This window comes from Callorhinus ursinus, unplaced genomic scaffold (assembly GCF_003265705.2).
Source record: "Callorhinus ursinus isolate GAN/ISIS: 27379988/994484 unplaced genomic scaffold, GSC_fseal_2.0 scaffold10, whole genome shotgun sequence".
Lineage (NCBI taxonomy): Eukaryota > Metazoa > Chordata > Mammalia > Carnivora > Otariidae > Callorhinus > Callorhinus ursinus.
In genome coordinates this window covers 27,034,830-27,048,402 of record NW_027397072.1, presented here as the reverse complement: position 1 = coordinate 27,048,402, position 13,573 = coordinate 27,034,830, and the positions used below count along the sequence as shown (strand labels likewise).

Here is a 13,573-nt window from a genome sequence, read left to right as displayed (position 1 = left end):
CACACACACACACACACACACACACACACACACACACACACACACACCCTTCTCTTTCTGTTTCCAGGGCTTTGCTCATACTGTCCACCTGCCTGGGATGCCCTCAACCACAGCCCTCCTGGCCTATTCAAGTACTGTCCTCCAAAGCCAAATGCAACATCCTATTTTCATTATCTACCATTCTATCTCTACTACCTCTTTGACCTCTATATAACTAGTGCTTTACAAATAACTTACTTGTTATTTCTTTGATGCCTCATACTCTTTGCTAGTTTTGCTTATGTTCGCTTCACTGGATTGTACCACAGGGTATAAACCAGCCTCTCTGGTGATCTGCTGCTACTGTTTTGATGCTATGTGCACAGCAGACAATTAGTATATATATTTGATTGACTAACTGGTTAAAGATATTATGTATTTGCTCACTCAACAAATATTTATTGAATCCCAGTATGTGCTAGGCACTGTTATAGGCACCAGGAAAATATATTTGCCTTCAAATGTAATAGGACTTACATTCTAGGGAAGGAGAAATAAAATTCTTTTTTCAAAGTAAGCTGTAAAAATATCAGAAGGTGCTAAGTGCTCTGGAGAAAAAGCAGGGAAAGAAAGTAAGAAGTATAAGGGAGAGGTGGAAAGTGGGCTGTGATTTTACACAGAATGATCGTGGAAGGCCCCGCTGAACAAGTGACATTTGAGCAACGACTTGAATGAGACAAGGGAGTGAGGTATGCAGATATCTGGAAGAACATTCTGGGCAGAGGGAGAGCAAGTGCTAAAACCCTGAGGCAGGAATGTGCCTAGAATATTCAGGGAAGAACAAAGAGGCTAATGTGGCATGAGTGAGGTGGGGAGGGTAATGGGAGGAGCTAGGCTGGGAGAAGCCCTGCCAGCCTTTCAGGGATCTGAGCTGTTATCACTAAGGAATGGAGCAGAGGAATGACACATCTGACTCACATTTGAAAGGACCCACTTGGATGGTCATTGAGAAGAGGCAGATGGGAATACGGACAGAGGCAGGAAGGCCAGTCAGGGTAATTTAGGATGGGGATAACTGTGGGGGCCAAAGTCTTTAGGAGGGGAGAACAGTATCTCAGACACTGGAAATATTAAGTTGGAGTAACGCATGGGGAGACTGAGGGAGCACTTAGACACAGGGGACTAGAGTTCAGGGGAGAAAATGGGGCTAAAACCCACATTGGGGAGTTATTGGTGTATAGACGGTAGCAAACATATGGGAGCAGATGAAATCCAGGGAGCCAGCGTAGACAGAGGCAAGGTCCAAGGACTAAGCCTAGGAACCCACCCAGACTGAGGAGGAGGAGCCGGTGAGGCAGGAGGAAAACAAAGAAAACGTGAATGCCAGCCTGTTGGGAAGAGACTGTGTGCTTGGGAGAGTAATCCATGTTCGTGATGAACATGGCACTGATTTAACTTACACTATGGAGGCTAAGAGGGAGTTTGTTTTTCACTCCTTTAGGGCAGCTGTGGGTAGGCAAATTTTAGGCAGGGGTACTAAGATAATTTTTTTTTTTTTATTTGAGAGAGAGAATGAGAGAGAGAGAGAGAGAGTACATGAGAGGGGGAAGGTCAGAGGGAGAAGCAGACTCCCCGCCGAGCAGGGAGCCCAATGCAGGACTCGATCCCGGGACCCCAGGATCATGACCTGAGCCGAAGGCAGTCGCCCAACCAACTGAGCCACCCAGGCACCCTAGGCAGGGGTACTAAGATAAACAAGGAGAGGATACAATTTTCCTAAAAGTAAAAGTAAAATTTTGACAACATAATATTGAGTTCTGTTTTCTACTGGGACAAAAAAAAAAGGCCTAGGGATAATCACATTAGTGCAGGGTTTGTCAATCTTGGCACTACTGACATTTTAGGCTGGATAATTCTTGATCTTAGGGGCTCTCCTGTGCATTATGGGATGTATAGCAGAAGCCCTGGACTCCACCCACTAGATGGCAGTGGTAGACCCTGTAGCTGCCCCCGCCCCCCCACAAAGTGCCAAATGCCCCTGCAGGGCAGAATCCGCCCCACCTGACAACCACTGACTTAGAGCAAGCGGTCAATAAAAACCAACTCTAAGTATACTTTAAACATCCTTGCTGCCAAATGCATCTGTTAATTTCTGCTGCTAATCTAATTTCTGCTGCTAATCTCTTCCCCAGATCTCTTAGCAGCCAGCTGATTTGGAAGGTTCTCACTGTATTCATTACCCAGAGTGAAGAAAGCAATTAGCTCAAAAATGTACTTCTAATTTTTTTCAATATAAAAGATATGCCCCAAATCTACCCAGTTCAAAAATGGTCATCTCTGCCCACACCTGTTCATAGCAGCACTATTCGTAAGAGCCAAGAGATAGAAGCAACCCAGTGTTCAACCACGGACAGATAAACAAAAGGTGGTATATCTATTACCATGGAATATTATGCAGCCTTAAAAAGGAAGGAAATTCTGACACATGCAAAACATTGACATTCTGCTGGCGGAATAAGCTAGTCACAGAGACAAATACCGTTATGACTCTACTCATCTGAGGTACTTACAGTAGTCAGATTCACAGAGACAGAAAGTAGGATGGTTGCCAGGGACTAAAGAAAGTGGAGAATAGGGAGCTACTGTTCAATGCATACAAAGTTTTAGTTTTACGGGATAAAAAAAAGGTGTAGAGATGGCAGATAGTGATGGTTGCACAACAATGGGAATGCAACTAATGCTATGGAACTGTACACTGAGAAATGATGAAGATGGTAAATTTCATGTTATGTGCTTTTTACCACAATTTCTTAAAAAAAAAAAGCATACAGGCTCTCTGGTCAGACTGTCTTGAGTTCAAATACTGGCAAAATGCCCAGCAAGGTATCTGGCTCATAGTAAGTGCTCAGTAAACAGTAGGAGCTGATTACAAATTAGTATTTTAACCAGAATTCTACCAATTCAGTATTGCATGTCTGTCAGGACCGATGGTTGACAGTAATGTGTGCATTTGGTGAAACAGGAAAGCAGTCATAAAGAAAGGATGGTTTAAAAAAAAACAATGACCATTTCTGAGAATAAAATCATTTTACCAACTACTATTAAGTACAAAGTAAGGTCAATTTCTTCCCCCTCAAAATTAGGTCCTCTCCTGTAGATGTGTCTTATCACGTATTTTAAAGATCCAGACTCTTTTTGTATTGTTTTCAAACCTTAAAAATTTTTTAAACATTTAAAAATATTTTTGTATATGTAAATATACTTTCTTAAATGATCAATAATCCATTCTAGATGTCACCCTGTTTATATGAGCTTTGCTTTCCTTATTGATTTCCACAACCCCCTGCCCAGTCCTACAGAGGCTGTAAGTCAGACTCCCATTCATTTCCTCCTAACATAGCTGCTGAAAACGGAACCTAACTGTCATAGCTGCATGTGTCTTAAGGACAGTTAAAGGAAAGAAATAACAAAATAAGACAGAAAAGTCAATAACAGAAACACAACAGAAAGTGCCTAAGAGAAAGCCAACACTTTCAAAGACAAGCAAGAAGCAATGATCAGCAGAGGCTCTCAGCTTGCAAAGAGAAGCTCACCAGGCAGGTACTCACTCAGTAAGAAACCAAAGCAAAGCAGAGCGTCAGTGCCCGGAGTGGGTGGGGCTTTCTGAATTGTCTCACCTGCATGGGATTGATCTTCACCGAGCGCTCAAAGCACTCCACGCATTCTCTGAACTCCTTGTTCCGCAGATGAAGGAGGCCTTTGGAGCGCTGGGCCCGAGCGCTGCGGTGGCGGGACAGCTCCCAGGCCCGGTCATAGCAAGAGTGGTCTTGAAGGACATCTCCAAGCAAGCAGTACAAACTCGGCATTTCTTTTTTCTCCAGCTCTTGCCTAAGGATTTCTTCTGCCTAGAAATAACAACAGAAATAACTGATAGCTTATAGCTATAGCTTATAGTGACAAACGGCTACTTTTTCTTTTTTTTTTTTTTTTTTTAGCACATATACATCTTTATCCCACAGGATCCAAATGCTTCTTTTCAAAGTTTGAGATGACCTGCTTATTTCCTGTATCTGAGACACAAGGCTGAATAAGAGAAAACCGACAAAAAACAAATATGGTACAGGTGAAAGAGAGGAACAAGAAGAGGCGAATCTGCTTTACTGGCATCTGGAATCCTCCAGGAAAGAAAGGCAGCAAGGAGAAGCTTACTGCACGATCCTGGGAGGACTCACGGAGTTCCCCATTTGCTCCCACTCCAATTGTCACCATTGTGACAGTGAGAGTGGCATCTTGAGTTCACCTCTACCCAACGGCAAGGAAAAGTAAGTTTTTCCTTTTTAATTTTATTTATTTATTGTTTGTTTGTTTTGTTTTTCCTTTTCTACAATGGCATGCTCAGGGAGCCTGGGATTGCTGAAACATTTATAAAAGAAGGAGGAGGGTACAACTTCATAGTCATTGCTTTTTCTCATAGACAAAACTTGCCAACATGAGGCCCATCTGCTTCCAGACAGTCCATTCACTTTAGAAATTAAAGACCATCCTCAGTGCACAGCACAAGTTTGGGTATGAGTCGCAAAGGTACACAATTCAGATTCACCTCATCAGCTAAGCTAATTCTGGACTTGCTTCCCCTACTACCCCGCTTCCCCCCCCGCCACACCCCTTACCCCTTGGTTCTGATCAGTTTCAACAGCATGCTAGCAGCTCTACTTTCCATGCTCACACACAAACACCTTCCTACGAACAGCAGTGGAGTCACCAAGATGCCAAGAGAGCCGTGGCCACAATGGATATAGACAGCCAGGAAGCCATCCTACGGTAGTTAACATGATACTTTAGATGCCTTCATTTACATACCTGGCAATCGTAAAGTCTATATAGTTGATTTGCTTTAGGTTGCACATAGCTAGAATTCTTAAGCAGTCCAATTTTTGCAAAATCTTTTTAAAAGACCTTTGTATATTGCACTGTATGTTAACTAAAATTTAAATTAAAAAAAAAAAAGACAGTTGTGCTTCTAAAAGTGTCTTTGAATGCTGAATCCTCTGCATTTCTGCAGAGGTTATGGGTTATGCAGGCTTTTTAGGCCAACTCTGAAAATGCAACCAGAATTTATAAAACAGTTTCTAAGGAAAAAGAGTTCTAAATCCCAAATAGCCAAAATGCACATGAAATTTTCAAATAAAATCCATGTAATTCCTCTATAACAGATGACACAATAGTTATTACTGTATCTAACCATAACTCTGTAAGGTCATCTATATAAGTACCCAACACATGTTAATTTACCTCTATGCCTATAGTATCCATCCAAATTATGTGTAACAGACTGTAGCCACAGCAGGATTTTTGCTGAAATGATCTTACAGTGTAGTTGGAAGACATTTCTCCTGGCAATATGGCATTGAAACTTGATACCCACACCCTCCCAGAAATTCTGAAGGTTACCCCTGCAGAAAATAAAAATTTGTGCTGAGCTATCTGATCTAGTTGGATCTGAAGACATGAGGAGCCAGTGATCATGAGAGGGTGTAACACTGGTAGTCGTGATATCCAGAGATGAAAGAATTTCTTAAATTATCACCTGTGGGAACTTAGAAGAAAGCACCTACCAAATGTAAGGCTTCTATGAATTAAGTGATAGGACACTGAGGATACCAGACTGTGAGGTGGGTTGGCTACTTCTAAGTTCACCGAACAGCACAAAGAAAGAAAAGGACATTCAGTATTTTAAATCCTCAAGGTCAGAGAACCAAGGAATTTCTATGATTGCCTAAAGGAACTTCTTTTCCCTTCTACCTGCCAACCTAGTATAGCCAAAACTCAATGTAGATATTGCTCCTGCATGACTGCTGAATGACAGTATAGGACAGTCAGTTTCACTAGATCTATGTGCAAGTTAAGGTATTTGATTGGGTTAATCAAATGTTTTAGTTATTCATTTTTCTTCCTCTATTGCCTTTTAGCTACACATCATTTGATTATTTCTGAGTGACTGCTCTGGTGCTAATCATGCACATCTTTAATTTGTAGAAGTTCATTTAGAATTAATATTGTATCCCCTCACCTTTTTCCCGTCACAAGTGGCTCAGTCAAGCCCTTCCTAAATTTCTGTTCCATAGAAACAATGAAAGAGAAATAAGTGATTGCTGTTGTTTTCAGCCACTAAGTTTTGATGTTTCACAGCAATAATAACTGCAATGGTTGTTTAAAACATGAGGGTTACCCTAGTACTACTTACTTCATCTTGGTCAGGAGAAGAGGGCATCGATCATGAAATTGAAAGACCCAAGAATTTAACTAAGGACATTTGGGATGAGTCAGATAATAGAAATCTCCAAACCCTACTGAGTTTCCTATACCAGTGAAGCGATCCTCCCCTATCTATCAAAACTCTGTGACTTTGCTTAAAGACAATACAATGACTGACTGCACCTCAGGGAGGTACCCAGCGAAAGAATGCCAATTCTCCTCATACCTGCCCCTTCCATCCCTTATTGCCATCGTTCATGTAAGTAGACTTAAACACAAAGAGAACCACAAGATTTTATTACTTTCCAGAGGGGAAAATCTTGGACCATGGGGAAAAAGAGATCCTAAGGATGATAGACCATAGACAAATTGTGGATCACGATTTTAATCAATCTAGGTACTAATCAGAAATTTTTGATTCACAGGGCTAACTCAAGCAGCTAAGGATGGTTCTAAATTATTTGCTCAATTGCCTGACTAAAACCTGGACTCAAATGTGGCCAAAACTAAGTTGAGATGCCAGAAATTCCTCGGTGTGATGTGGACGAAAGAATCCAACAACTTAGGAAGAAAAGGCTGTTGTCAATTTATTATTTACAACTTGTTCACCCATCCCAATGACCTCCAAGAGGGCCCAGGGGATATTCCTTTCATCTTGGCTTTGAGAAATACATTGTATATGGGAGCATAAGCATTCCTGAAAAGTGCTATATAGCAGATGTCCTGTGTAAGCTGAGAGAAAAAATTGGGAGGTCCCTCAGTTGAAATGAGCTTCCTGATTTCAGTGAGGATTATTAGAATTCAAGGTAACAGAGACTAGCTGATAGCACTTAACCCCTGGAAGCAAGATGAGCATAGTTATTTGCAATAATCATAGCCAGAGTAATAATTAAAACAGTGCAACAAGAATGGATCTTAGGCGGTGGCTGACTGACCAAGAAGCCTTAGGACCAAATTATATGTACAGTCAACTAAGTCCAAACTTGATCTATATAACATTAAAAAAAAAAAAAAATCTAGGTTTGGAGACCAGACGTCTGACCCGAGTCACCATTCTAAAACACTGTTTCTCCCCCAATTGGGAGAAAAATCCTTGAGTGATTTCAGAGTCAGAGCCTCTTAAAAAAAATTAGGAAGGAAGGAAAGAAGGGAGGGAGGGAGAAAAGAAGGAAGGGGAAGCCCGTACTGGTGAGGAAGGACCCCACTATAACATAACTATCATATACCATAATTCTTCCCTTGTCTTCCCCAAAGACATAAACTTTAACATTTGCCAGGTAATTCTTTCCTGGGGGAAAAGAAATAACTGCCTTTTCGGGGTTGGTAAGTTCTTAGTTAATGCTATTCCTCTGGGACTGAGAACATCACCATGATGAGTTAGTGGGTTTATGGGAGTCAGTAGATCCCATGGTAGGCCTAGTAAGTAATACGTACTGCTATGTCAACTTGCCTCAGGGGTAAACTATGTTTCCAAAAATCCCTTTCCCTTCAGATTTTGCATTACAGTTGGTCAGGGGGGAATTTGTTGCAGATCTGAAAGGCAGAAGTAAAGCAACAGCCTTTACTCTTGGAAGGTGGCTGTGGTTAAGTATGGTGTCACAAGAGATGCAGAGATGTCCCGCAGATTCCAGCTTGTCCTTTGCTCTATGTATCCAGCTTATGCTTCTGATTGTGGACCCTGCCAACCAAAAGCAGTCCCGGGACCACCATCAGACGTTTCACTGGGGACCCTCAGGGCTGGGAGCTACATACAGAAACAGCATTCCACAGATCTCTCCACAAATTCCTCCTTCATGCTCCCATTTCAATGGCTGGAAGGACTCAGCTTCTCAGATTCCCTGGTAAGTTCTGACTTCTCCACTGTGCCAGTGCTTCAAGTGGACTGAGAAATGATTTCTGTCCCTGATCCTTCTACTCCCTCTTCCACGCCCTCATTTCTCTGGCTCTCCACACTTTTGTGTAAGATCTAATTCCTTTAGTAAGCCCCTTGATGGCATCCCAAAACTACTCAAGGTGTCTCTGCTTCCATCAACAAAACCTGAATGATACAATTTTTTTTTCATTTTTTGCCTTTTAAACTCATGTGTCCTCCCATTTGATACTGATTTACACATTAGTTTTTATCCAATATGCATTAAATGTATTATCTCACTTAATCCCTATAGTAAGTCTGAGAGGTGGATATTAATATGCCCATTTTTAATACGAAGAAATAGAAGTTTAGATTCCTTGGTCAACTGATCATTCCAAAACCAAGAGATACTAAGTTGGAAAATGGCACCTTAATTTCAGGTTCCATACTTTTCCTATATTCCACAGGTGGGCATCAGCAAAAATGGTGGTCTAAGAACCTCTGAAAATTCCTTACTCCATAAAAGCAACGAGAAGACTGGCAGAAAGTATTAGAATCAACTTTTTCATAATCCTGGAAATTAACCAAAAACTTGAAATAATCCCTAGAATGTTTATTTAAAAAAAAAAAGTGATATCTTAGTAAGAAAAACAAGCTTTGTGTGATTTTAACTTGCACCATTCCTATTCCATTTTCTCCAACTTTGTAGTAGCCTTGAAAACCAACAGCAGGCAATCATGGTGATTAGCAGCCTGGCAGCCACCAGAAGGAACAGAGTGGGTTTAGAGGTCCTCTAAAGTCTCATTTCCAAAACACTGTCATTATCTGACCTGGCTGGTGGTTGCCTGGAAGAATCCACTTGCAAGGCTGTCTGTATTGAACCTACCTCTGAGTTTGCCCAGTGAAAAGCCTTTGTCAAAAACAATTACAACTGGCTAATTTTGCAGTTGTCTGAAGTAGTAAATAACATGTGGGACAAACAACAGGCTAACCAAAAACTTAAAAGTGAAAAAAGGGAGGGAGATATACATAAGGGCTTTGAAAGGCTCCAACGTATTCATGGGAATCCAGAAGGCCATGCACGTGTAGGGTGCTGCACATGCTCAGAAAAGACCCAAGAAGGCCCTAAGCTCTCACCTCAGGCTGACCTCGAGGCTTTGCACCAGCAGTCAGTGAAAGCTAAGACAGGGCTGTTAACTGCCTGCCTCAGTGTTGGAAGCATGCTCCAACACACACACACACACAACCCATCAGGAAAGACTGGAAGACTTGTTGATTCAGGCATTCAAGGAATTTTATGTCCAATTGTTAGGTGACCATTAAGCTAACCACCCTGCGACTTCAGTGGCTGCACAGGACAAACAATTATAGATTTTACAGAATTATCAAGAAATATCACTAAACAAACAAACAAACAAAATCACAAACAGCAATAACAACCTGATTTCCAGAGTTGTCACATTATTTAAAATGTCCAATTTTCAACAATTTATAAAAATATGCAAAGAAGCAAGAAAGTATGGCCATAATATAAGAAAAAAAAAAATGATCACTAGAAACTCACTGAGGATTCCCAGGTGATGGGCTTAATAGGCACTTAAAACATACTATTTTAAATGATCCCTAGTACAAGGACTAAGGAAATAACTCAAAAAAAAAAAAAAAAAGTAGTGGTGCCTGGCTAGCTCAGTCAGTAGAGCATGCCTTGACCTTGGGGTTGTGAGTTCAAGCCCCACACTGGATGTAGAAATTACTTAAAAATAAAATCTAAAAAAAAAAAAAAAGTGAAAATGACAAGGGAATTAAAATGACACAGTAGAAAATATCCATTTAGCCAAAAAGAAGGCAGTAATAGGGAAAGAGAAAAGACATAAGACATATAGAAAATAACAAAATGACTAACAACATACTACATTATCAGCAATTACATTAAATGTAAAAGGATTAAATACAACAAAGGCAGAGATTGGCAGTAAGGATAAAAAATGATCTGACTAAATGCTGTCTACAAGAGACACACTTTAGATTCAGACACACAAAAAGGCTGAAAATAAGAAGAGAGAAAGAAAGAAAGAGAGAAAGAGAGGAAGGGAGGAAGGGAGGAAGGAAGGAAGATCATGTACACAGTAACCAAAAGAGAGCTGGAGTGGCTATATTAATATTAGGCAAAATTTGCCTTAAGACAAAAATTGTTAGTAGGACAAAGAAAGGATATTTTAATGATAAACATTCAATCCATCAAGAAGACATATTTATAAGTATATATTCACCTAACACCAGAGCCCCAAATGACATGAAGCAAAAACTGACATATCTAAAGGGAGAAATACACAATTCATCAATAATATTTGAAGACTTCACTTTCCAACTTTGGATAACAGATTGAACACCTATACAGAAGACAGAAATAGAAGACTTGAACAATGCTATAAACCAACTAAGCCTAAAAGACATCTAAAGAACACTCCACCCAACAGCAGCAGAATATACACAGAACACTCTCCAGGATATTCTACATGTTAGGCTGTAAAACAAGTAACTGGGAGTTTGAAAGGACTGAAGTCATACTTAGTATGTTCTCCAACTACGATGGGATGAAATTAGAAATCAGTAACAAAAAGATATTTAGGAAATTTACAAATTCATGGAAATTAAGTAACACAGCCCTAAATAACCAACAGGTCAAAAAAGACATCACTGCGAAATTTAAAACACTTCAAGATAAATGAAAACAACATGATATGCCAAAACTTATGGGATACAGTGAAAACAGTGTTTAGAGGGAAATTATAACTGTAAATCCTTATTCTGAAAAAGAAAAAAGATCTCAAAGCAATCATCTAATCTTCCACCATAAGAAACTAGGAAAAAAAAAAAAAAAAGTAAACCCAACCCAAAGAAGCAGAAGGAAGGAAATAATAAAGATTAGTGTAAATAAATAAACAAACCAAAAGCTGGTTCTTTGGACTGAAATTACTAAAATTAGAAATGAAAGATGAGAAATTACTACCAACCTTATAGAAATAAAAAGGATTATAAGGAAGTACTATATTCCACAGGTATCCTATACAAAAAACAGGATCTAAGATTCAGAACATCAAGTCATACCCTTTAAACACCTGCATGATCTAAAACTACCATTCTACAAATATTTATTCTACTTCTAACTGCACTGTAGTATAGACCGTAATGATCACCAGAGTCCAAAGACATAGAACACAGACCTAGTGTTGCAAAGAAGACAAATACAACAAATGAAAGATTAAATAATAATCAAGAAAACCTTCACATCTGGAAACACTAAGGTACTGAGGATTTCAAATACTTCCTTCACCAACTCATATCTATTTACATTCTTACAAGAATAAGGAACATAGAGAGTGGGTGGTATGCAACTTCTTGTTACCAAACAATATTGATTCTGGGTATTTTTTTCACCAGAACATGGGTCTGCAGAGCCAGAATGGGGCAGCTTCCTGAAGAAGTTAAGAAACACAAGAGCAGTGATCTTGTTTGGTCTGTACTGCCCTCTTCTTTCCTCTAATTCCTATGCCATATTTTTTTGTTAGATAAGTGAGTTCTTTCTCCTTGAGATCTTATACCTCTTCATCCTGCCAACAGAATGATCTTTCCCAAGGGCAAAGCTTGTAGGTAATATATTTCCTTTCTTCGATTAGTCACCCTGCATTCCTCAGTCTTCTTCACTCTCTCCAAAATGCTCTATATGCTCCTCCCTCCTCCACTTAGCCACTCAATTTATGTAATTTATTATCAAATAAAGAACTATAAAAGATATGCCCAGTGAACATAAGTAAAGCACAAGGGCTTATAATATCCCTTTTGCAATATCAAAATGTGGGTGGCCAGAAATCTTCACAGAATGCAAAAGGTTTGGTATTTCTGGCTACTTCTCTACTTCCCTATGGGAAAATACAGATGCACATTTTTATAGAATACAAGAAGTTTGTCATGTAAATATCTATTAAAAATGATAAAACAGGGCGCCTGAGTGGCTCAGTCAGTTTAGTGTCTGACTCTTGATTTCTGCTCAGGTCTTGGTCTCAGGGTTGTGAGTTCGGGCCCCACGCTGGACTCCACACTGGACATGGAGTCTACTTGAAAAAAAGAAAAAAAAGAAAAGAAAACTACATTCCCAAACACAAAACGGCATACTTAAATGGGCAACTGGCTACAATTAAACTGGGTTGCTTGCAAGAATACTGTCAGCTACAAACCTCAAAGACTATCCCTCTACCCAGATACACATACATATCTAGGCCGTTACAACAATCTGTTTCATTCTATAATTGCAAACAACTATTATTCTTAATACAATTTTGTGGCAATAACTACACACAGCGAATCTCAGTATAAAATGATGTCAGCAGAGGCTTAAGTAGAACCTACAGTTATGGTTGAACTAATGATCCACTTGCTGATAACTGCACTGGTAACCCACACTGCTTAGAGGAAGGGTCCCACACTCAAATGCCCAGAGATTCTTGCCAATTATTGAGAATGAATGAAGCAGGCTGGGGAGTGAGCCCATAAAAGAAGGAGCCACTGCTGAACTCCAGCCAGGTAGTTGTGTTTCCACATTGTTTGATTCTTTTTTTTTTTAATATTTATTTATTTATTTGAGAGAGAGAGAGAGAGCACGAGTGAGAGGCAGAGGGAGAAGCAGACTCCCGGCCGATCAGGGAAACCAACTTGGGGCTTGATCCCAGTACCCTGGGATCATGACCTGAGCCGAAGGCAGATGCTTAACCAACTTAGCCGCCCAGGCACCCCCACATTGTTCAATTCTTTAAGAGAAGCCAACCAAATACTTATTGCAATGTCAGATTTAGAGTATTAAACTTCTACCCTACAGTGGACATCAACTGTGCTTTTTCCTGCCCAGCATCCCTGCGAGCACTTAGGTGCCTTTAGTCAGAAAGGCAGTTCAAATGCTAGTTCTGCTGACAAAATGTATGACTCTGCGAAAGTTAACTAATATCTTGGAAAGTTTGCTCTTCATTTGTCGTTACCTACAAGAACGACATGTGAAATGTCCCCAGCTTTTTGTCAAGCACACAGCCCTGAACTAACGTTTGTGTTCTTTCTCAACTCCCTTTACTGGAAAACCCAATTAGAAAGTAAGATGCTTGAGGTTTCACTGCTAGAAAGACAGAAGTGAACAGAAACAGCTTCTAGGGACATTAAAATTTTCTGTAAATAATCACATTGGTCAACTGTGTATAGTTCCTCCCACAGAAGAACTGCTGTTGTCAACTGTTGAATAAGTGATCATGTAACTGAGTCGAGAGGACTAGAGGAAGTGAAGTCAAAGGGGAAAACTTCTGATTATTACAAAGTTAAAGTTAAATTTTTCCACATAAGCTAATTTCAACCAATCATTGGTTTTTTTATGAAAGTGTGGAAAATTATGGGAGGAGATCCTAGAGATCTCAGAAAAAAAGTCTAGACAAGATACAAACTGAGTGG

At 39.9% G+C, this 13,573-nt stretch overlaps 1 protein-coding gene across 3 annotated transcripts in view; it reads right to left on the bottom strand.

Annotated features, from left to right (window-relative positions):
• Positions 1 to 13,573, bottom strand: part of TTC27 (tetratricopeptide repeat domain 27) — a 169,398-nt gene that overhangs the window by 48,019 nt on the left and 107,806 nt on the right. For all 3 annotated transcript variants that reach the window (XM_025868026.2, XM_073897248.1, XM_073897247.1), the window contains one exon: positions 3,657 to 3,884. In XM_025868026.2, coding sequence (XP_025723811.1) covers positions 3,657 to 3,884 — 228 coding nt within the window. The remainder of the gene's footprint in view (positions 1 to 3,656; positions 3,885 to 13,573) is intronic.